Source organism: Megalobrama amblycephala, linkage group LG15, assembly GCF_018812025.1.
Source record: "Megalobrama amblycephala isolate DHTTF-2021 linkage group LG15, ASM1881202v1, whole genome shotgun sequence".
NCBI classification, from domain to species: domain Eukaryota; kingdom Metazoa; phylum Chordata; class Actinopteri; order Cypriniformes; family Xenocyprididae; genus Megalobrama; species Megalobrama amblycephala.
In genome coordinates, this window is record NC_063058.1 from 19553069 (window position 1) to 19576796 (window position 23728).

A 23728-nucleotide genomic window follows, 5' to 3' on the forward strand; every position below is an offset into this window, starting at 1 on the left:
TGCGAGATATAAAGTCTTTATTATGAGTTATAAAGTCGGAATTGCGAGTTATGAAGTCGGAATTGCGAGTTATAAAGTCGGAATTGCGAGTTATAAAGTCGGAATTGCGAGTTATGAAGTCGGAAATTGCGAGTTATAAAGTCAGAATTGTGAGTTATGAAGTCGGAATTGCGAGTTATGAAGTCGGAATTGCGAGTTATGAAGTCAGAATTGTGAGTTATGAAGTCAGAATTGCGAGTTATAAAGTCATTATTATGAGTTATAAAGTCATTATTGTGAGTTATGGAGTCGGAATTGCGAGTTATGAAGTCGGAATTGCGAGTTAAAAAGTCATTATTACGAGTTATAAAGTCAGAATTGCGAGTTGTGAAGTCGGAATTGCGAGTTATAAAGTCATTATTATGTGTTATAAAGTCATTATTGCGAGTTATGAAGTCGGAATTGCGAGTTATGAAGTCGGAATTGTGAGTTATTAAGTCATTATTACGAGTTATAAAGTCAGAATTGCGAGTTCTAAAGTCAGAATTGTGTTATAAAGTCATTATTGCAAGTTATAAAGTCAGAATTGCGAGATATAAACTCACAAAACTGAAAAAAGTAAGAACTGTGAGATAAAAACTTGCAATTCTGAGTTTATATCACGCAATTCTGACTTAATAACTCTCAATTGTGAGTTTAAATCTCACAATTCTGAGAAATAATAGTCAGAATTGTGAGATGAAAAAGTTGCAATTACCTTTTTTTTTTTTTTTATTCAGTGGTGGAAACAAGCTTCCATAAAATTGGGCCAGTTTTGGTCAACTGTTACTCCCATTTTCATCTGCGACTATTTTTATTCATTGTTTTGAAGAGGCCATTTGGATTTCACAGATTTGACAAAGTAAACTTGTTTTCTGGGTAAGGAATTAATCTGTGAGAAGAGAAAAAGATAGGCCAGAAATCCTCCCATAATTGAATGTTGCTTTTCTGTGCTATACATTTAAGACAGCATGGATTGTTTAGTTGACCACAGAGACTCCCTCACATTCTCTCTGATTACGGTGGATATTATAGCTTTGGTGCCAGCTTTCTCACGCTTGATAGCAGGGTTATGATGTTTTGGCTGGGTTTTGTATCGTATGCGGGCTCATCTTCAGAGCACGGCTGGAATGTGGCTAGATTAGAACGAAGATGATGTTGAATTGACCGTTTAAAAGCTTCTTAATCCCTCAGGAAGACATCTAAATCATGCTCAGATGATGGCAAAGATTGTGGAGTATGCAAACTCATACACTGCATAGTTTAGTTTAGTGCCAAACATAGTGGCAGCACAAATTAAAATATGACTGTAGCATAGCACACCCACACTGTCGCACACTAGCCCTGTTGCTGGGGTAAAATGCAAGTGGAGGAGGCAAAGTAAATGAAGTCCGCACACATCCTCGGCTCTCAGCTGGCAGAAATGTTTCACTGACAGCATGAAATTGGTCTGAAAGCCCTGCAAGAGGCCATGAAATCTGTGTCAAAAGCTTTTATGCAGTGGAGCACTGGTCACATTAGCTGTGGTGATTGAAATAGAAACCTGCTGTAGGGTTTAAATGCAGAGTCAGTGCCTCTTTTGTGTGTTTGCAAGTAAGTCGAAGAGTTAACGAAGCGCTCAATTCTTACATCTGAAGCTAGCTAGCTAAATTGGTGCTGCCCTTCTGCCACTACGGTGTAATTTCCTTATTTTCCACTGAATAAGAGCTTGTTTTCTCACTCAAATTTCTCGCCTCTAATTGCTGTATTTTTCTCAACTAGTGTCTCTATTTTCTTTTTTTCTCACCAATCTTTTTCGCAAATGCAGTCAAGGGATTTTAATGGCTGTTTAGAGCTTTAGCGTAAAGCAGTTCTTCTCAAACTGTGGTCCACAGCAGTTATTTTAGTATTATTTATATACTGCTATATTTATTAATATTTTGAATGAGCTTTTATCTTTATATTTGAATTTCAGTTTAAATTTGGTATTTCCTATTTTTTTTTTTTTTAAATTGTGCTTTTTTACTTCACTTATTTCAGTTTTTTTTTTTTTAATTTTCTAATCTTAAGGTTTTTTTAAGTTTAAATATTTATATTTATTTTATTTCAGCTTTATTTCAATTAATGAAAACTATTTTTAATATTTAGTTCAATTCTGGTTAACAGTAACAACACTGGTCTACAGACCATGGCGGATAAAAAATATATCTAAATAAATCAAATACAAAAAGCACTAACATTGACTAAATCATCATCTCATCAATGTTTTTGATTGACTTGTGTGCCGTTCAGATAAACTTCTTAGTTAGAGGTTATTTAGCAAAATGTCCACATCTTATTTTGGATAGAATAGAAAGCGACCAATAGCTGTTTGTTTTGTGTCAAATGGGTATAGATTATGCCGAAAAAACATAATGGTGCAGCAAACTTTACGAACAATTGTTCAAAAAACAGAAGAAAAAGCGTAAAATGTGTATACACTGTAAAAAAAAAAAAAAATTCATGATTTGTTATCAGAACATTTTTCTTTTGTCAATTAATGTGGTTCAGATAACATAATACTTTGAGTTTCTGTTGATTAAACCAAGTGCCTTCAAGGTATTAACTCAAATTTTTAATTTCATTGAACTCAAAATTTTAAGGCAACCAGGTAACTTACTTTTTTAAGTTAAACCAACAATTCTTTTTACAGTGTAGACTCTTTTTGTTCATAGACTCGATGTGTAGCTAGTGTATTGTGGGGAAGCCGTTTCAAGACAACATCACAGAATCAGCAATTTATAAAAGCTTTCCTTTGTTCCTTCCCAGCATGCTTGAATCTTTTCTCTTGGACGCCCCAATTTCACTGTCACATGTGGAAGTAGAGATCTGCTGACCTTGCATTTTATTGATTTGGATTATGTTGCAACTGACATAAGATTGCGTTTCACATTATGTAGCTAGATATCGATGTTCTCAGAGTAATATAATACACTACTCTGTTGAACGGCTTATCCAGCTGTGGCCCACAGAAGGAACTTGAACTAAAAAGGTTCCCAAATCTTAATGGTAATATTGGTCCAGTGCTAAACCCCATCTATAGCCTCCTTTAGTTACAGGGTTGACAACTTTGGTTACCTGGCTGGAGTGAGATTTTAATGATGTGCTGAATCAATGATATGGCCCTATTTGGGGATTCAAGGATCCAAACGTTCATTTTTAATTTTGTCTAAATGCAAATTATCCAAATACCTAAGCCTAATGTCGAATTTTACGCACTTTTTAGAAACTGTCCCTATTAACTTTACCTACCATATAAAATCTGGTTAGCTTGCTAGCTAGCTAATATTACCAGCCAGTCAGATTTCTTACTAATTCATTCAAAAAAATGAACATTATCTTCTTAAGATAAGATTATTTTTGTATGCTCTACATTTACCTCATATGATGTGGTAAGAGGCTCAAATTAAACGAATATAAGTCTCTTTAAAGTTCAATATGTGTCGTTTCTCTCCCTCTCCCGTTTGCTCTTTGGCCTTTACATTTTTTAAATGTGTCTTTTGTCAAACAAATGTGTTTTTCACTTCTGTAAGCGACATGACTGACAGAGGTTGTCTTATTACTTGGCGTGAGATTTAATTGGCAACCCTGTAGTTTTTAACAGGCTAAATATCAAAAGCCACTCAACTGTTTAAAATTAAGATGCAAATTAGCTTCCAAGTTTATGATGCGGTTAGTGGTTAGGTAGTTGACAGTACTTTTGGAAAGATGACTTCTAAAAACGTTGCTAATTAGCTTGTTAGTGGCTAGGGTTGCAAAATTCCGGGAATTTTCAAAGCTGGAAACTTTCCATGGGAATTAATGGGAATATATGGGAATTAACGGAAATTAATGGGAATAAACAGGAAATTTAGCCTATAACTGGGTACTTAAATGTAGTTGAAAAAAACATCGTGCAACATAATTTTGGTTAAAACAAGCATATTTAATGCAATTTTAGTTTAATTTTTCCCTCACACAGCACACTACTTACTGCAGGGCTATTGAGGCCACACCCCCTGCATGCACTGTGCATTCCCCCAGTCCATAACATGCACATTTGATCAAAAATACTGTAATATTGTGAAACATAACTACAATTTAAAATAATGGTATAATAATTGATATACATAAAAATATAATTTACTCCTGTGATAAGCTGAATTTTAAAAAGCATCATTTCTCCAGTCTTCAGTGTCACATGATCCTTCAGATATCATTCTAACATGCTAACACAACTGTTTCCAACAATGATAATAACAAATAAGTATCAAATAAGCAAAATTAGACTGATTTTTGAAGGATCATGTGACACTGAAATAAATAACACATAACAATTGCGGCAATAAAAATATATTTAATTTACATATTTACTAAATTAGAATTAATTGAATGTGAAAAATAAATAACTGTTATTTCATGTTATGACCAAACAAAATGTTTATATTTGTTTTATATGATATTGTTTTATATATAATATAATATTATATATATATTGTTTTATATTTATTTTATATAAATATTATAAATCTGTATAAATTTCCCAAAATTTCCAATTAATTCCCATAAATTCCCGTAAATTCCTGTTAAGTTTCCAAATTGGAAATTTTCCAAAATTCCCCAGGTTAAGTTCCCGTGGAAAGTTTCCGCCCCTTTGCAACCCTATCAGTGGCTAAACGCATTATAGAGTTGATGATGTTAGCACTAGTAGTGGCATTTGGGTAGTTGACATGAAATACTTTTGTAAAGCTGATGTTCTATGGTAAAACCATTTTTAAAAGCATTGTTCTTTTTTGCATTTTTATCACATCACATAATAATTTAGAGAATACATGGTTTATGCAACAAAAAAAAAAGAAAAAGAAGCTTGAAACGAATGCAATTCGATCAACTAGGTCATTTTAAGTCAGTCCAACACAAGATGCCTGTGACCGCTCTTAACACGTATAAGGGAAGTGTCGCTCGCTGACCTCTGGAGGTTTGGAAGTGTTTCAGTATGTCTGAGCACTGCTTTGGCACTGGACTGCTGTGACCGGTCACACCCAGTCACGCTCCATCTGCACACACCAGATAATCCCCTTGATTTCCTTCAGTTTTGCTGGAATGTTCTATTCCAGAGTTTCTTTTTTCTGATTGGTGCCATTTTACAGCTGAAATCCATGACTGATTTTTCTCTCAATTTAATGTTTTTTTTCCCCCTCAAAACATATAGTAGAGACCATTATACCATATGTTGACCTTTTAATTATTCCCAAGCATGTTGGTGATTTGACGTAGCCCTGTTGCCCATAAGTGGATTAGGAACTTCATCAGGTCTGCTGTCAGATGGTATATCCTCTTAAATAACGACTGTAAAGATCCAGTTGTGCTATGATTATGCTGCGTCATATATGTGGGTTTTCTTGATGTGCTCTCAATTCCTGGTCACAGAGCATATTAACTTGAAAACCTTATGACAAGTTTCCTGCCCTTGATTTTAAACCTACCTTCTGGACACCTGTACAATATTATTGCTGGTAACTAAAACGGTTCTTGGAACAGCAATTTTTGATGACTGTATACATGAAGGAAAATCCATGATTAGTTCCTCACATAGCTGTCAAAACCAAATAGTCCAGTTGGAATTACAAATGCGATGCACATACATATACAGTAGCTCATACTGAGTACCAAGTTGGCACTGTATAGCAAAACAAACTTTGCAATAAAAAAGAAATATTCTAATTGGAAAAATGTTGTAAAAACAAATGAATGAAACCATATACATAACAAATATATATACAGTACAGTCCAAAAGTTTGGAACCACTAAGATTTTTAATGTTTTTAAAAGAAGTTTCGTCTGCTCACCAAGGCTACATTTATTTAATTAAAAATACAGTAAAAACAGTAATATTGTGAAATATTATTACAATTTAAAATAACTGTTTTCTATTTGAATATATTTCACAAAGTAATTTATTCCTGTGATGGCAAAGCTGAATTTTCAGCATCATTACTCCAGTCTTCAGTGTCACATGATCCTTCAGAAATCATTCTAATATGCTGATCTGCTGCTCAAGAAACATTTAATGTGTACAATTGTACAAAATATTTGTGTACAATATTTTTTTCAGGATTATTTGATGAATAGAAAGTTCAAAAGAACAGTGTTTATCTGAAATCTAATCTTTTGTAACATTATAAATGTCTTTACTGCCACTTTTGATTGAGTTAATGCATCTTTGCTGAATAAAAGTATTCATTTCTTTAATTTCTTTTCAAAAAAATAAAAATAAAAATTCTTACTGACCCCAAACTTTTGAACGGTAGTGTATAATGCTACAGAAGCTTTGTATTTCAGATAAATGCTGTTCTTTTGAACTTTCTATTCATCAAGGAATCCTGAAAAAAAAAAAAGTACACAACTGTTTTCAACATTGAAAATAATCGTAAATGTTTATTGAGCAGCAAATCAGCATATTAGAATGATTTCTGAAGGATCATGTGACACTGAAGACTGGAGTAACGATGCTGAAAATTCAGCTTTGCATCACAGGAATAAATTACTTTGTCAAATATATTTAAATAGTACACAGTTATTTTAAATTGTAATAATATTTCACAATATTACTGTTTTTTACTGTATTTTTAATTAAATAAATGTAGCCTTGGTGATCAGACGAAACTTCTTTTAAAAACATTAAAAATCTTAGTGGTTCCAAACTTTTGGACTGTACTGTATATATATATATATATATATATATATATATATATATATATATATATATATATATATATATATATATATATATATATATATATATATATAATACACACACTTTTATGTGTGGCATACATGTCTAGATTATTTTTGGCACCAGTATATTGTCTTTTTCTTTATTTTTATTTTTTCAGATGAGATATTTTTGAGATGTTTTTGTAATTTAATAAAGAAATAGTTTCAATTGCTGACTTATGTTTGCATAAAGGAAACCATTGAGGTCACAAAAAACCTGTTCAATAAATTTTACTAAATGAGGGTGACTGTAATGCATTTTTTAGATGAAAGATATGTTATTTTAGATAAAATTATGTTTTGAAACATTGTTTCTTTACATAAAATATTTTATTTACCTCAGACCATTGTAGAAGTTGCTAGTGAGCGCCACCTAGAGGTCACAAAGCTTTGTTTTTGATAACTTTAGGCTTTTCCAGACCAGTTTAAATGAGCTTTACAGAAACCTTATGATTCCTGCAGATGTGAATGACTGTGCCGGCCAGCCCTGTCAGAACGGAGGCATCTGTCGAGATCTTGACGGCGATTTCACCTGTAAATGTCCCTCACCCTATGTGGGAAAGCACTGCCAACTGCGTAAGTAGGACACTGCCAGTACACACATGTACAGCTCCTTTACGCAAACTGTTTTTCACTTTATTTCCTCCACATATTTGGCTTTTCAATTGGTGACTTCATTCAGCACACACTGTCTGTGTCTCTCCCCTGTGAATGCGGTCATCACACTGTTTATCCATCTGTCCGTCGCACTGTAAGCCTGTTTGTCTCCTGAGTGCTTGAAATGTTTGCTAATATCTGGCTCTGGTTCCCAGGATGCATCTCTCTGCTGGGAATGGAAGGAGGAGGCATCGCTGAGTCTCAGATCTCTGCCTCCTCAGTGTACTATGGCATTCTGGGACTACAGCGCTGGGGGCCCGAGCTGGCCCGACTGAATAACAAAGGACTTGTTAATGCTTGGACCTCTGCAACACATGACAAGAACCCCTGGATAGAGGTAATCTAGTATGTTCAGTTTGGACCCAAATTATTATCTGCAGTCGCCCAAAATTGACCCATTTAATCACTTATTTCAGATCAACCTACAGAGGAAGATGCGTTTCACTGGCATTATTACCCAGGGTGCCAGTCGCATGGGCACAGCCGAGTTCATCAAAGCCTTCAAGGTGGCGTCCAGTTTGGATGGGCGAACCTATACCATGTACAGACTCGAGGGCCAGAGCAAAGACTTGGTAATAATTCAGTCTTTATTTTATTTTATTTTATTTTATTTTATTTTATGTGCAAAGGTAGGTTTTATTTTATTTTATTTTATTTTATTTTATTTTATGTGCAAAGGTAGGCTTTATTTTATTTTATTTTATTTTATTTTATGTGCAAAGGTAGGTTTTATTTTATTTTATTTTATTTTATTTTATTTTATGTGCAAAGGTAGGTTTTATTTTATTTTATTTTATTTTATTTTATGTGCAAAGGTAGGTTTTATTTTATTTTATTTTATTTTATTTTATTTTATTTTATTTTATTTTATTTTATTTTATTTTATTTTATTTTATTTTATTTTATTTTATTTTTTTAGTGCCGGTTTGGTTTAGGCTTTGGCGTTTAAAGTGTTTATAGGTGTTTATTCAACTATGGGCACTTTTGGTCAGTTGTAGTTGTTGTAAAATTTACAAAATCATTTTCACTTTTAAATATCGAAAGAGTTTAAGTATTTTACTCATTGTTTAGATCAACTTAATTTTAAAGGGGTCCTATTAAGCTTTTTTACACTTTCTTTAGTGTGTAATGTTGCTGTTTGAGCATGAAAAAGGGGGAGACCTGGTTGAGTTGCTTTAGTAGTGTGTTATTTTAAGGGGTGTGACATTCCCAAAACATGCTCAAAGTGGTTGACCAATCACAACAACACACTGATCCAGCTGACCAATCAGAGCACATTGTGCTTTTTGGAAGGAGGGGCTTCATAGAGACCAGAACTAAATAGAGCGTAACTGACAGACTGGGAAGAGAGGTGCTGCAACTATGTAAAATATCTGAAAAATTATGTTTTTTTTTTAACATTCAAGCATGAAAACCTATTCTAGTAGACCCCAAAAACAAAATCAAGACTTTTTAAAAGGGCATAATAGGTCCTCTTTTAAAGGGTTAGTTCACCCAAAACTGAAAATTCTGTCATTAATTACTCACCCTCATGTCGTTCCACACCCGTAAGACCTTCATTCATCTTCAGAACACAAATTAAGATATTTTTGATAAAATCCGATGGCTCAGTGAGGCCTCCATTGACAGCAAGATAATTTAAATTTTCAATGTCCAGAAAGCTACTAAAGACATATTTAAAACAGTTCATGTGACTAGAGTGGTTCAACCTTAATGTTATGAAGCGAAGAGAATACTTTTTATGTCCCAAAAAAAACAAAACAAAATAACGACTTTATTCAACAATATCTAGTGATGGGCAATGTATCAAACTGCCAAAGTCACACCCCCCCAATGGAGATACAATTGAAATTTCGAAACACATGATGTAACAAAGCCTAGTTTACTGAAATCACGTGACTTTGGCAGTTTGATTCACGCTCCGAACCACTGATTCAAAACAAAAGATTTGTAAAGCTTCGAAGCTTCATGAAGCAGTGTTTTGAAATCTTCATATAACAACAAATCTGTTCATAAAATCATATTCCTGGAACATAACAGTGCCCAAATAAATGAATTCAATTCGTATTCAAGTGTTTCATAACCTGTAATTATATGATAATCTCTGAAAAACTAATAAATGTATACATTTCTGTTCTCTAGATCTTCGTCGGTAATATGGACAACGATGGGACGAAGACCAATTTGTTTGACCCTCCAATCATAGCTCAGTTCATACGAATCATTCCTGTTGTGTGTCGTAAAGCCTGTACTCTGAGAATGGAGCTGGTGGGCTGTGAACTCAACGGTAAAGTCCCAGCAATATTTTTGCATGTTTATACATTCTTATGAATAGATTTATGGGAGCCAAAAGACAAAACAACTCCACTAGAATATGACAATACTGCTGTGGTTTTATGGAAGAAAAAATTAGAAATCAGCATCACAATTTGCACAATTTCCTGCTCGTCTTAATTTGTGGTGAACTCAAGGACCGCAGTCTATTTGGCGAAAGGAACAAAGTCGCATCTCTCCAAACTGGGACTCTAGCCAGTAAACGTTCTGAGCATAAAGCGCTCAGATTTTGACTTATTTAGCACAATGTGACACAATTTTGAGCTGATTATAGTGATAATGAATCGCACCGGTTAATTTGTGTGGTATGTGCTTAGTACATTTCGTTCTTGTTTTCTGCTAGTGTTTAAGAAACATCAAGCCTGTTCATGATGTATTAATTTGGTAACACTTTACCCATTTGTTAACATTAGTTAAAGTATTAACTAACATGAACCAACATTTGTTACAATATTTATTAATCTGTGTTAATGTTAGTTAATAAAAATCAAGCTGTTCATTGTTAGTTCATGTTAGTTGACAGTGCATTAACAAATACAACATTTGATTTCCATGTTTTAGTAAATATTGAAATGAATATTAGCGAAGATTAATTAATGCTGTAGAAGTTGTCATGTTAACTAAAGTAGTATCTACTGAAACCTTATTGAAAAGTGTTACCATTAATTTTAACTGATTATATTATATTATGATACAATATGATGATATATATACATTATTAACAATTTTACTTTAATAACATTAAAGTATTATTAGTTATACATTGTAGTATATTATTGGAAACTTTTACAATAATATACTATATTATTTTGTCTAAATGCATGAACAAGTGCATCCCTACACAAAAGTCTAATTTGTAATCGTTGAAATGGTGCAAATGTCAATGTTTTATTCACAGTATTGCCCAGTTCACTGTTCCATCTGTGTTTCTCAGGCTGTCCATCACAGCAGCATGCATGCTTCACAAACTGCCGGCTCTCGCCCGCATGTGCTTCGCACACACACCCCATCGCACACAGCATCTTGCTACTCACCTGCATGAAACTTGCTCTCGATTCACTCTGAGCTGATGTGGTTTGTGCTGCTTGTGCTGACACGCTTCCCATCCATCTCTCTGCCACTTCTTGTCCCCTCCCTCTTTCTGTTGTCTCACTTCACAGTGTATTTGAACACGACAGGTTGCTCCGAGCCGCTAGGTATCAAGTCACGGCTGATCGATGACAGCCAGCTGACGGCTTCCAGCTCTTTCCGCACCTGGGGGATTGAGGCGTTCACCTGGCACCCACATTACGCTCGTCTGGACAAGCAGGGCAAGACCAACGCCTGGACAGCAGCCACCAATGACCGCTCAGAGTGGTTGCAGGTGAGACTTGTAAGGCTGTAAAGGGACAGAAAAATGTCAAATATCCATGTGTAATATCCAGTGTTGGGGAAAGTTACTTTTACAAGTAATGCACTACAATATTGTGCCTAAAAAAGTTACTTTTTATGGAAAGTAATGAGTTACGTTACTTTTGCATTACTTTTTCTCATCTGGGCTGGGCTTGCTTGTTTGTTTTTTTAATAACAAAAAAGTTATTCTATGTTTTTGCAAATGTATAGGCCCCTTCACACCATAAGTGAAATCAATATGTCTCAGACTGAAGGAAATGCAAATTCACACCTGCACAGTAGAGGGCGCAGCTCAGACAAGAAAGTTCAGCACTCTTCAAAAACAAAAACAAAACAAGAAACACAAATGTGATGTTTATCTAAAGTCATTTTTGCTTATTGGTATGGTTGAATTGGATCATCGAAGATCAGCAGCAAAGACATTGGTTAATAAAGTGAGATTAAATACATAAAGTATATTTGTGTTACTTAACATAATTATTACAGGTTTTCTTAATATTCTGAGTTTGCATTTCACTTTTTTTTATTCATTTTGAGGAATACAGAATGTTTTCATGCAAGTGAGATGAGTAAATGTATGTTGCGTTACTTATTTAAAAAAGTAACTCGGATATTTTCCTGTAAATTTAAAAGTAATGCGTTACTTGGAAAAAGTAATCTGATTACGCAACTCACATTACTTGTAATGCATTACCCCTAACACTGGAAATATAAATGTCTTTAGCTGAATTAAGTTACATTGTAAAGAATTTTGTAGGTTTAGATTTATTTTATAAAGAGGCGATTCGAAAAAAAAAAAAACTCGTATTGACCCCAAATGGTAGGTTATATATCACTCCAATGTTAAACAAAGTGCATTTTATTAAGTGGGATTATTACCTGGATACTGTCCATGTTGAGCTTAAGTGTTTTCCCTTCTGTTCCGTCTGGTACGGTTCAAATGTTTGCATAGGAAATTAAGTCATTCTTGATTGTTGCTTTGGGATCTTGACACATTTACACATTGGATAACCTCTCTCAGGCTGAACGCAATTGGATTGCCTCAGTTTTCAGTCTGTACGTTGAAAGCACTGTCCTGGGAGGCCATCATTTACACACATCAATCCTCTTACAATTACGCAATTACCAGGAGGCCATTAATGATTAATGATAGCATGAATGATGTTAACTAAATGCCAGTTTTTGATGTAAGACCACTTGCTGAGTTGTTTTTATCTGTCTGTTTTAAGGTGGACCTACTCAGACCAAAGCGCATCACAGGAATCATCACGCAAGGAGCCAAAGACTTTGGCAATGTGCAGTTTGTGTCCGCCTTTAAAGTAGCTCACAGTGATGACGGCAAGTACTGGACCGTACTCAAAGATGACAAGACAAAAACAGATAAGGTTAGTTTCTAAAAATGATTTAATGCCTCAATTTAAGTCGGCATGAAATCATAATTGACCCTTAGTTACATAGTTCCTTTTGGAAAAAGTCCCTTTCCACACATTAAAAGTTCTGTTTCACTCAGAACAAGGGTTGTCAAAAGTACCGACTTCGGTACCAAGTCGATACCAGCATTTCCCCCTAGCATTTTGAGCAGTGTTGAGCGGATTCTTAAACACCTCTGATTGGCCATTGTGTTCACGAGCTCAACAGATATGTCTGTGATTGTCAACACTTTAAAACATGTTGTAAATAGACATGAATGACGCTTACACAGATACACACCGGAACGTCTGAAAGCAGGTGTCTATCTGTGGATCTCTAAATATATCCGCTGATAGACGGATCCGCTGAGAGACGCCTGCTTTCAAACCACCAGTGCGGGCTCAGCACAAGTACGCATCGAGGGCGCCTATCACCCTTCTGAAGCTTAAAATTGACAACTGGAATGCTTAAGTTCTCGTGGACTTAACGGACACGCGCACACAGCAGCCATTGTAAGTCCACAAGACCGAAAGTGCATAGAAGTGCCATTTGGGACAGGGCCTTTGATGTCTATTTACATGTTTTTGAAGCTTTGATCATTGTAGCCAATCACAGACATATCTGTTGAGCACGTGAACACAATGGCCAATCAGAGGTGTTTAAAAATCTGCTGAACAGTGCTCAAAATGCTAGTATTACAACATTTTAAAAATTTCGGTACCGACTTTGGTACTTTTGATAACCCTACTCAGAACACAAATGAACTGCAAATGTTGTTTCATGTTGATTTAAAAAAAAAAATTAAAAAAAAATCATGTATTTAGTTGGTGTGATTAGTACGGAAGAGGATTAGGGCCAAGCAATAATAAAAAAATAAAACCATCTCGAGATTAAAGTTGTTAAATTACGGGAAAAAAGTCAAGATAAAATGTTGAGAATAAAGGCGTTAAATTACGAGAACAAATTCGTTAAATTATGAGAATAAAGTCATTAAATTACGAGAAAAAAGTCGAGATAAAATGTTGAGAATAAAGTCATTAAATTATGAGAATAAAGTCATTACGAGAAAAAAGTTGTTAAATTATGTGAACAAATTCGTAATTTAACGACTTTTTTCTCGTAATTTAATGACTTTATTCTCATAATTTAACGAATTTGTTCTCGTAATTTAACAAGTTTTTTTCTTGTAATTTAACAAGTTTATTCTCAACATTTTATCTCAACTTTTTTCTCGAAATTTAACGAGTTTTTTCTCGTAATTTAACGAGTTTATTCTCAACATTTTATTTAGACTTTTTTTCTCGAAATTTAACGAGTTTTTTCTCGTAATTTAACGAGTTTATTCTCAACATTTTATCTCGACTTTTTTCTCTAAATTTAACGAGTTTTTTCTCGTAATTTAACGAGTTTATTCTCAACATTTTATCTCGACTTTTTTCTCGAAATTTAATGAGTTTTTTCTCGTAATTTAATGACTTTATTCTCAACATTTTATCTCGACCTTTTTCTCGAAATTTAACGAGTTTTTTCTCGTAATTTAACGAGTTTATTCTCAACATTTTATCTCGACTTTTTTCTCGAAATTTAACGAGTTTTTTCTCATAATTTAATGACTTTATTCTCAACATTTTATCTCGACTTTTTTCTCGAAATTTAACGAGTTTATTCGCAACATTTTATCTCGACTTTTTCTCGAAATTTAACGAGTTTATTCTCAACATTTTATCTAGACTTTTTTCTCGAAATTTAACAACTTTAATCTCCAGATGGTTTTATTTTTTTATTATTGCTTGGCCCTAATCCTCTTCCGTAGATTGGTGTTATTAACTAAAACTATTTTTTTTAATACTTTACTTTTGCTTTTATTAACTTAAACTATTAAAAATTGTTTTTGTTACATGAAACAAAGCTGAAAAAAGATATTAGATGAAAAATGTAGTTGAAAATTAAACAAAAATTTGAAATGTTGGCAACTAACTGAAATAAAAATAAAGTGCTAAAATTATTAAAAGTAAAACTGAAATGAAATAGAAATGTTTTTTAAACTAATTAAAATGACGAAAGCACATAACAAAATTACTGAACTTAAAATGTAAAATGGAAACTGAAAATATAAAAATAAAAGCTAATTCAAAATTTTAATAAATTCTTTATAAATAATACTAAAATAACACTGACTGTTATGTTTATGTGTTCAACATTGGTCTACTTGTAAGATCTGTGAAGTTTAAAACACTTTTATATGCATTTTTATAAAAATCACATTAAAAAAAATCATAAAATATCCTTCCAAACCTATAAACATTTTTTTTTTTTTCTCCCATAACAATAAAAGTTAATGGGGACCAATTTGTTGTTTTGAACCCCAATGACTTTCATAGATGGACTAAAAAAAGTTCATATATAAAATATCATCTTTTGCGTTCCACAGAAGAAAGCAAGTCATATAGGTTTGGAACAACAACATGATGATGATGATAGAATTTTCGTTTAACAGATTCCGAACTTCCCCCACATCTTTTCAACTGACTACAACATTAGTCGCACATCTTGTGTATATTATGCTTTCTTTCCCTATCCGTCAGTCACGTCCTTGTCTCACCCCATCTATATTTTCTTCTGCTTCACCTGCAGATTTTCCCTGGCAACAGTGACAACAACGTGCACAAAAAGAACGTGTTCGACCCCCCCTTCTACGCACGATTCGTCCGCATCCTGCCGTGGGCGTGGCATGAACGCATTACCCTGCGAATGGAGCTGCTGGGCTGCGATGAGTAGAACTCCTGCTCTCCTTCTCTCTGATTCTCTCTCTCTCTCTCCTTCTCCTCTTTTATACTTCCCTCCATTCCTTCTTCCCTCAACCACACCTGCACTGCCTCACTCTTAGCAACAGAGGGCAACATCACCACACGACCCTGCACAGCTGGGGGACTGATGTCAACGCAGCCGGCAAAAAAACCAAGCTCAAACCCACAGTGTGAAGCGTTTAGCATTAAATATTTTGTACTGACGCGAGTCTGACTGCAGTGGCCCTTGAAGATGAAGTCAATGCTAATGTATATTAATGTTTATTTGCCCTAGATTAGGAAATAGCTTACTTACTGAAGTAAAGAATTACAGCCAATTGGAAAGAAGTAATGCTGTACATACCAAATAAATCACAATTTATTTATTTTTAGTTTGGTTGTGAATGCAGTCAAGCTGTTTTATATCTTATCTTATGAAGTAGTTTGAATTTAGCAAATGATAAAGTCACAAGATATTGTTGTGCTCTATGCTAATTTGTATATTATATAATGATAGTTGCCATTTGATCATTTGTTTCTTCTTTGAAACAATATTTGCTTACATTTTTTTAACTAGACTAATCCATTTTTTTTTTTTTAAACCTCACCTAAATATGAAATGTGACAGTCAATCATCTATTATTATTTGATCAGTTTTGGTGTAAATTTGATGCCTTGGCCAGAGCTGCCACGGATCTCAGGTGCAGTTGAATCAATTGCATTGTGCTACTGAATTTTATTTTTTATTTTATTCCAGCATAATTCTGAAATAAAACACATTTTTGGTACAAAAAAAAAGTACTCTTAAAAACCAAAGTGGTCTCATTTTTTTTCTAATTATGTGTGTTTTTTATAAGCTTTGACGTACCCCGTCACTAGCTTGGTCACATAATAAGATGCGGGGATGGGTGCAAATCTAATTTAGAATAATTTCTACGGTGGCACTGAATCTCTGATATGACCGTCCAATCTACATAATGTTTTCAAAATGATGCATTGTGACCCCCCCCCCCACCCCCAACCCATCCACTCGAATAAATTTACAATTTTGGGCTTGTGCAATATGATATGAGTATTAATATGAATTAATATTAATGGAGCTTTATATATGGGCAGTATTTCTCTGAGAGATTTTCTGAGAAGAATTGAAGTGGTATTCAAGGTAACAAACACTGAAGAATATTCTAATAATCCAGCATGATTTCTGCATTTAGGCTGCATGCGTTTTCTTTTTCTTTCTTTTGGACTCTGTACCGATGTTAGCATTTGATTTTTCTCAGAAAGTTGTTTTCATTGCAGTAAAGACACATTGACTTTGTTATTTCGATTGAGTGTGCTCTTTCAATGATACTTCTTTTGTCCTTTTTTTATGCCTCATACTGTAGCACTCTTATTGTGTTCAGAATGTTTAGACTAAATGCATTTCCTTAGTATATCTTGAAATATTTTTTCATGTTTTCAACTGTAGAAAGAAATAAAGACTCTAAATCGATACTTATGGCCTTTGAAGCATGTTTTGAATTGTTTTGTTTCCCACACTAATTAATTGGAAATCCTCGACATTCTCAAGCCTTCCAATATCCACAAAACAAATTTTATAAATTAAATAAGAATATTTTTATTAAACTATATAACTTATTACTAATAATAGTAATAATATAATACAGTGATATATAGAGAAAATAATAATATAGTTATCCTAATAATAAATGTATTTTTTTTTATGTTATTTTATCATTTAAGGAAATGATTTGAGGGTTTTATTATATTATTATGTGTTTTGATGATTGACTGGGGACGCACTAATAACCACTCTATAGAGGCTTAAAGCAGGAAGGATCAAGTGATAGTGTAAAGAATGGCAGGAAAACAGAAGCACCCGATGGGCAAAGCCAGGAAGGATTCTTTTCTGGAAAAACAAGGCTATTTTGGATGAGGTATTTTGTCAGGAGCAAACATTCTTTGCTTTCTAATAACATCTCAGCAAAGGAAATCTCGCCTCATCCGCCTCATTGCTTGACAAGTTTATGAGGGGTTGTAAATTGGGTCAACATTTTTAAAATTCACCATCAATGTCAAAACCATCAGCGTAAACGCGAGTATTACTAGAGTTTCACTGGAAGCTTGTTTGATGGACACTGCCAAAATAACCCACAAAACTGTGGCTGAATTCCTTTCATTCACATGCATATAGTCATTCCGGAAGAACAAGAAAGATGTTTGGAAGCATGTACATGTATTGTTCAAGGCCTCTATTAAGGATCGCAATCCCAAAGAAATGACCTTTTTAAGACAAAATGTAATCTAAACAGATATTCAGTGTATGCTACTGATTCTACACAATACCTGACATTTGTGTCCAACAACAACAACAAAAAAAACCACAAATGTTAAAAAAGAAAATAAATTATTAAGCAAGATTTGAAGTGACAGTATAGACATTTAAAATGTTGAAAAAGATTAATATTTCAAATAGATGGTGTTCTTTTGGGCTTTCTATTCATTAAATAATCCTGATAAAAATGTATCATGGTTTCCACAAAATATTAAACAGCACAACTGTTTCTTGAGCAGCAAATTGGCATATTAAAATGATTTCTGAAGGATCATGTGACGCTGAAGTAGGCTAATGTTGCTGAAAATTCAGCTTTGCTTTCACAGAAATAAATTACATTTTCAAATACATTTAAAATAAACTGTTGTTTTATATTGTAGTAATATTTCACAATAAATACAGCCTTTTAGGGGCCGTTCACACAGAACGCGTCTTTGCGTCTAAAAACGCGAGACGCAGCGCTTAGGAGTGGTTTTGAAAAAAGCGCAGCATAGAACGCGAGAGTCTCGAGACGCGCCTTTGAGACGTGATGCAATTTTTTTACAGTCTGGGGCCGTTCACACAGAACGCGTTTTTCTATTCCAATGCGCTACTTTCCCATTGTTTTTCTATGTAAACACGCGCTTGACGGACGTGCATGACCGTTACGCTCGCGTCTCGCGTCTTTTGCAGCGCCTCACACATGAGCGCCGCGTTTTTAAGACGCCGTGTCAAGTTAAAAGAATTTCAACTTTTACACGCAGCGCCGCTCATCAATGTCAGTTCCAAAACAGTGGACCAATCAGAAGAACTCGGAGGCGGGGCAAGCGTTGCCAGCTTCTGTTTACAGTATCAAGTTGGCATGACAACTGTTTTATTTGACGGCAACATGGCGGAGGAGGCGCTCATTATTATCTTATTTTCTTTTTTTCCATGTCAAAACTTGTATCTGTCAATTCTGGTGTTTGCCTATTTCTATTATTTCTATTATTGGCGTTCTGTGTGAACGGCCCCTATGGATGCAATCCGCTTTTTAAGTCATAACGTAAGGAACGCCGTTTCCGGGTCCAAGCCTCGACTCGTTTCACTAGAGAATGCCATCGACGGCCGTTCATGAGCGCTATTTATCCATAATAAACATCAAACATTTAAAAAAGTTAAACATTTTAAATACTTACAGTCTACACAACAGTCTCCGTGCTCACAGCGTCACAGACATTAATATTTTAACGATTTATAAAAGATGAATCATTGTCTGGCCATCTGGGATTTTGATATGGAGATAAAGGTTATAATTATATATTTTTTGTAGTATTTACACCACATCGTGTGTATATTAGCACCATTTGTTGTTTTCTTGTGGTATGAGATAGAGCGTTTGGATGATAGTAATGAGCGCCTCCTCCGCCATGTTGCCGTTATATAAAACAGTTGTCATGCCAACTCGCAACGCTTGCCCCGCCTCCAAGTTCTTCTGATTGGTCCACTGTTTTGGAACTGACATTGATGAGCGGCGCTGCGTGTAAAAGTTGAAATTCTTTTAACTTGACACGGCGTCTTAAAAACGCGGCGCTCATGTGTGAGGCGCTGCAAAAGACGCGAGACGCGATCGTAACGGTCATGCACGTCCGTCAAGCGCGTGTTTACATAGAAAAACAATGGGAAAGTAGCGCATTGGAATAGAAAAACGCGTTCTGTGTGAACGACCCCCTAGGGGCATGGAAAAATTTTCATTTTTTCCATGTCAAAACTTGTATCTGTAAATTCTGCAGTTTGCCTATTTCTATTATTTTCGTTATTGCCGTTATTGCATCACGTCTCAAAGGCGCGTCTCGAGACTCTCGCGTTCTGCGCTTTTTTTAAAACCACTCCTGAGCGCTGCGTCTCGTTTTTAGACGCAAAGACGCGTTCTGTGTGAACGGCCTCTATTAGTGAGCATAATACACTGTAAAAAAAAAAAAAAAAGAATTGTTGGTTTAACTTAAAAGTTACCTGGTTGCCTTAAAATTTTGAGTTCACTGAATTAAAAAAAAATTAGTTAATACAATGAAGATGACTGGTTTAATCAACAGAAACTCAAAACATTATGTTATCTGAACCACATTAAGTATTGAAGTTGATTTGACAAAAGAAAAAATGTGATAAGAAATTATGAAAATAATTTCTTTCAAAAACATTAAACATACTGACCCCAAACTTTTGAACCATACATTTTAATGATCTTAAGAGGTCATTTGTGTAACAGTGGATATTTCTATAATTAAGAAGCACATTTTAGTTTCACAACCTTAAGCACAAGGCAAAATTGTCAACCATGTTATCCTCCTGAAAGCATAATCATTAAAATGTTTAATTATTGCTTGAGATTGCACATCTAATTATTAACATTTAAACAGAATTTGTCTGATATAGTGTTTAAAATCCTAAAAAATGTATTGTTTTTCCAATAATCCATTGAAATGAATAAAGTTTTTCTCTGGCAGGCTGTAGTAACAACAGCATTTAGATCCAGCCATTTTGGACCTATTCATTTTGGGCAAACAATTAGAGTACAATGTTCTTCCAAACGATAGCTGCCAAAATCATGCTTGTGTGAAGCCGACAGCTATTCAAAGGGTCTTTGCGTTCCTTGCCTTAGGCGAAGGCTTTCATCTTGGCTGTGGGGACTAATTGACGGGATCTTCAAATGCGTCGCTAATGTTCTGAGCATCTGTGAGAGAGGCGATGTAAATCTGCTCCTCTCTTTCACCGTCTTGGGGTGTTAAGGTATGGGCAAAAAAGGTCCATCATCCATTCCTAAGTGTAGAGATGTATGAAGAACAGCTCACACAGAAGTCGCCTCTGAGCTATAAAAAATATGTTCTAAGAATGTTTTGCTAACATTTCTATTAATTTATGTTAATGGAACATTCTGTTAACATTATGGGTATGTTACTTTTGAATGTTCTCTGTACATTCTGAAACAAGTAAGATCTATTACTAAAATGTTTCATTAAAAGATGTTCCATGAACAATGTATAAATAATGTTTTTGTGCTAATGTTTTGAGAACATTAAAGACCAGGTAACTACGAACTAATGTTCTATTAATGTTAGTTGAAGAACTTTTGTTTATAACTTTGAGAGAATCCTGCCAGAACATTAGCCAAAGTTCTGAAAACGTGTTTTTCCTGTTAGCTGGGTTTCTGTTGGTCAAAAGGGGCGAATTTCCACACGATGTGAATAATGTTTGGGGAAATCTTTAGCCTTCTCGTGACATTCCCAATCGCATGAATTCCTTTGCAAATTATTTTGAAAAGTGGAAGTGAGCTATTTTTTTTTATCTTAAAGCTGCAGTCTGTAACTGTTTTTTGGTTAAAAATGCTCCAAAATCAATTTTTGAGCAAGTACATAACCAGCTAGTGTTCAAAACTATCTCCTTTCCTTAGCCCGATTCACAAGGTAAGCTTGTAATAATGTTTTCTAATTCGAGTGATACTGGTAGTATCCGCGGGAAATTTGAACATGCTGCCTTTGCGTCATTACGTCACGTCTGTTTACATAAAGAACGAGTCCCAGCTAGTAGGCTATATGTGAGGATCCTGCTGGTGACAGATCATTTATAGACTTTTCTCACAGCAGCTGCAATAATAAAACTTATCATTTTGACGGCGGATTGTACGGTTTGACAAGTTAACGTTAGCCTGTAAATCTACAGGTAACGCTATTACACACCAAATACACGTAGTCACTAGTCACACAATGCTGATGTTGTTAACATGACCAATTTGAGAACAAAGTATAACAATATTTTTTCATGGTTTGATGTGATATGAGCTAAGCAGTCGTTAGATTTAATCAATGGTAGCGTGATTTATTGTAATGCTTTTATTTCTCAGTTGGTCAGAACAAAAATTTGTTACTTGTTCAGATGACATTTTCCGGTGAAAATTCTTATTTTGGTCATACTTACAAGACTACAATCTGTGATTCCGAAGTACAGTATCCACAGGTGAGGTGACTGACAGCAAACATTAGATTCATGCCGATGCACAACCCACATAAAGATGATAATTCCACAAATAACTGCAATTGCAGATTTCAAACAGAGATGGCGACAAAGAGGCAAAACTTACAGACTGCAGCTTTAACTACTTTTTTATTCTAAGCTATGCGAGACTTCAGATTCATTAGTTGCTATAGGTAAATAACTAGAAAGGCACGGTCACATTTACCATTGCACGGCAAAATTTCGTGGACGAAATCCGAAAAACGATGTAGGCAAGTTTTTCCATTGCGTTTTTCGCATACAAACGACAGCATTGTCAAAGCAATCCTTGTTCACATGGATCCACGAGAACAACTAAAAACACTGTATTATTCATGTCAGGCCAGTAGTTGGCGATGTCAGTTTGTAAAGAAACACTGCACCCTATAGACTGAACACGTAATACGCATTCGCATGACGTCACCGTTTTCACAAATTCATGTTTTTGTAGTTTACACAGAGACAATAATTGTATTGTTTTAAAAACATGCACTTTGAAACCCGTTCTCAAAAGTTCATGATTTCAGGCCCCCAAAACTCGTTGTCGTGTAAAAGAACGGCCAAAACGCATACATTTTTTTTTTGTTAAAAACGGTGTCATGTAAACGTCCCCCCAGTCATTCCAAGAGGTAATCAAGAGTTTCTCGAGTTTTTCGCACTGACTAAAGAAAGGGCCGTTCACACCAAGAACGATAACGATAACTATATTAGCGTCACATATCAATGCACAAAATTGTTCTGTTTATTCTAAGCACACTGCAATTTTGTTGTCTGCCGCTTTAAATGCTCAAACTCTTTAAAGGTCCCGTTTTTCGTGGTTTTTTGAAGCTTTGATTGTGTTTATAGTGTGCAATATAACATGTGTTCATGTTTCGCGTGTAAAAAAACACAGTATTTTTCACATAATTTACTTATCTGTATACCGCTGTTTCCACTGTCATAAAAACGGGCTGATGACTTCCTTGTTCTATGAAGTCCCTCCTTCAGAAATACGTAACAAGTTCTGATTGTGCCAGCGGTTCCTGTTGTGATTCGACAGCAGCTTAGCGCTCCTTGCCTGGAAAGTCACGCCTCTTACCATAACGTGGAGATGCACGCGCTCAGTGTTATTGTAAACATGTCTTTAATTTTACCCTATCAATTTGAGCCGGAATCAGACCCGGTGATTGGACTGCGGGATGAAAATAACAGCGTTTCGACGACATGGCGACAAACACACTCTACAAACGCAACTCTTGTGTATTCCTGTGGGCGGAGGTTAGTCAAAAAACTGTTTTAGTGACGTCAGTAAAGAAGGAAGTAGAGGGATGTAGTCCAAACTGGCCGTTCGATGTAGGCGACTTCTGTTAAATAAAATATTTCGCTTGGCATTGAACTTTGAGCTTTAAAATTTTACAGATTTTATTTATACTCTAACAACAACATTACACACTAACTAAAGTTTGAAACATGGGATCACGAAGAACGGGACCTTTAAAATTGGCTGTCAACGTTTTTATTGTTCAAATGGAAAAAATAGTTTTGAAAGTGATTGCAACAATATAATTTCTCTGTGCCGTTATCGTTATACTTGCGGTGTAGACTCTGATTCTTTTAGAACTTTTAGATTTTTAGAACTATATCTTTATTGTTATCGCTATAGTTATCCTCCTGGTGTGAACAGTCATGTGGACACACCTGTAGAAGAATAAAGTTTGCGCTACAAACGTCTTTAAAATTATGACAGTATCAATATCAAGCAGCCAAAGACACCGAAATACTCACACATTCAAGGTGGTTCGTACTTTAGAAATAAGGTGGAATGAAATGACTGGATTTTGCCCGTGAAAATTCGCTGAACTACGGTAAGTGTGACGGGAAAAGAGAAAGGGCGGTACGGTGTGGTACGTTTTGGGGTCACAATAATGAGTGATGCTGTCAGTCCAACATCCTGGTCCCTCCAAAGGCCGCCTAACAGTCCTTTCCTCTTTAAAATTTGCAATTTAGATCTCCCAGCAACTGTAGCACTAATAACAAG

The 23728-nt window shown here is 34.9% G+C and overlaps 1 protein-coding gene across 2 annotated transcripts in view; it reads left to right on the forward strand.

The window, feature by feature from the left end:
* mfge8b (milk fat globule EGF and factor V/VIII domain containing b) overlaps positions 1-16865 on the forward strand; it is a 30149-nt gene extending 13284 nt beyond the window's left edge. Inside the window, exons 4-10 of one of the 2 annotated variants that reach the window (XM_048158431.1) lie at positions 7255-7368; positions 7605-7786; positions 7866-8021; positions 9592-9736; positions 10944-11146; positions 12405-12560; positions 15220-16865. In XM_048158431.1, the coding sequence (XP_048014388.1) occupies positions 7255-7368; positions 7605-7786; positions 7866-8021; positions 9592-9736; positions 10944-11146; positions 12405-12560; positions 15220-15363 (1100 nt within the window). In that variant the 3' untranslated portion in view covers positions 15364-16865. The remainder of the gene's footprint in view (positions 1-7254; positions 7369-7604; positions 7787-7865; positions 8022-9591; positions 9737-10943; positions 11147-12404; positions 12561-15219) is intronic. The other variant, XM_048158432.1, reaches the window with a different exon arrangement.
* The last annotated feature ends 6863 nt before the right edge of the window (positions 16866-23728 follow it).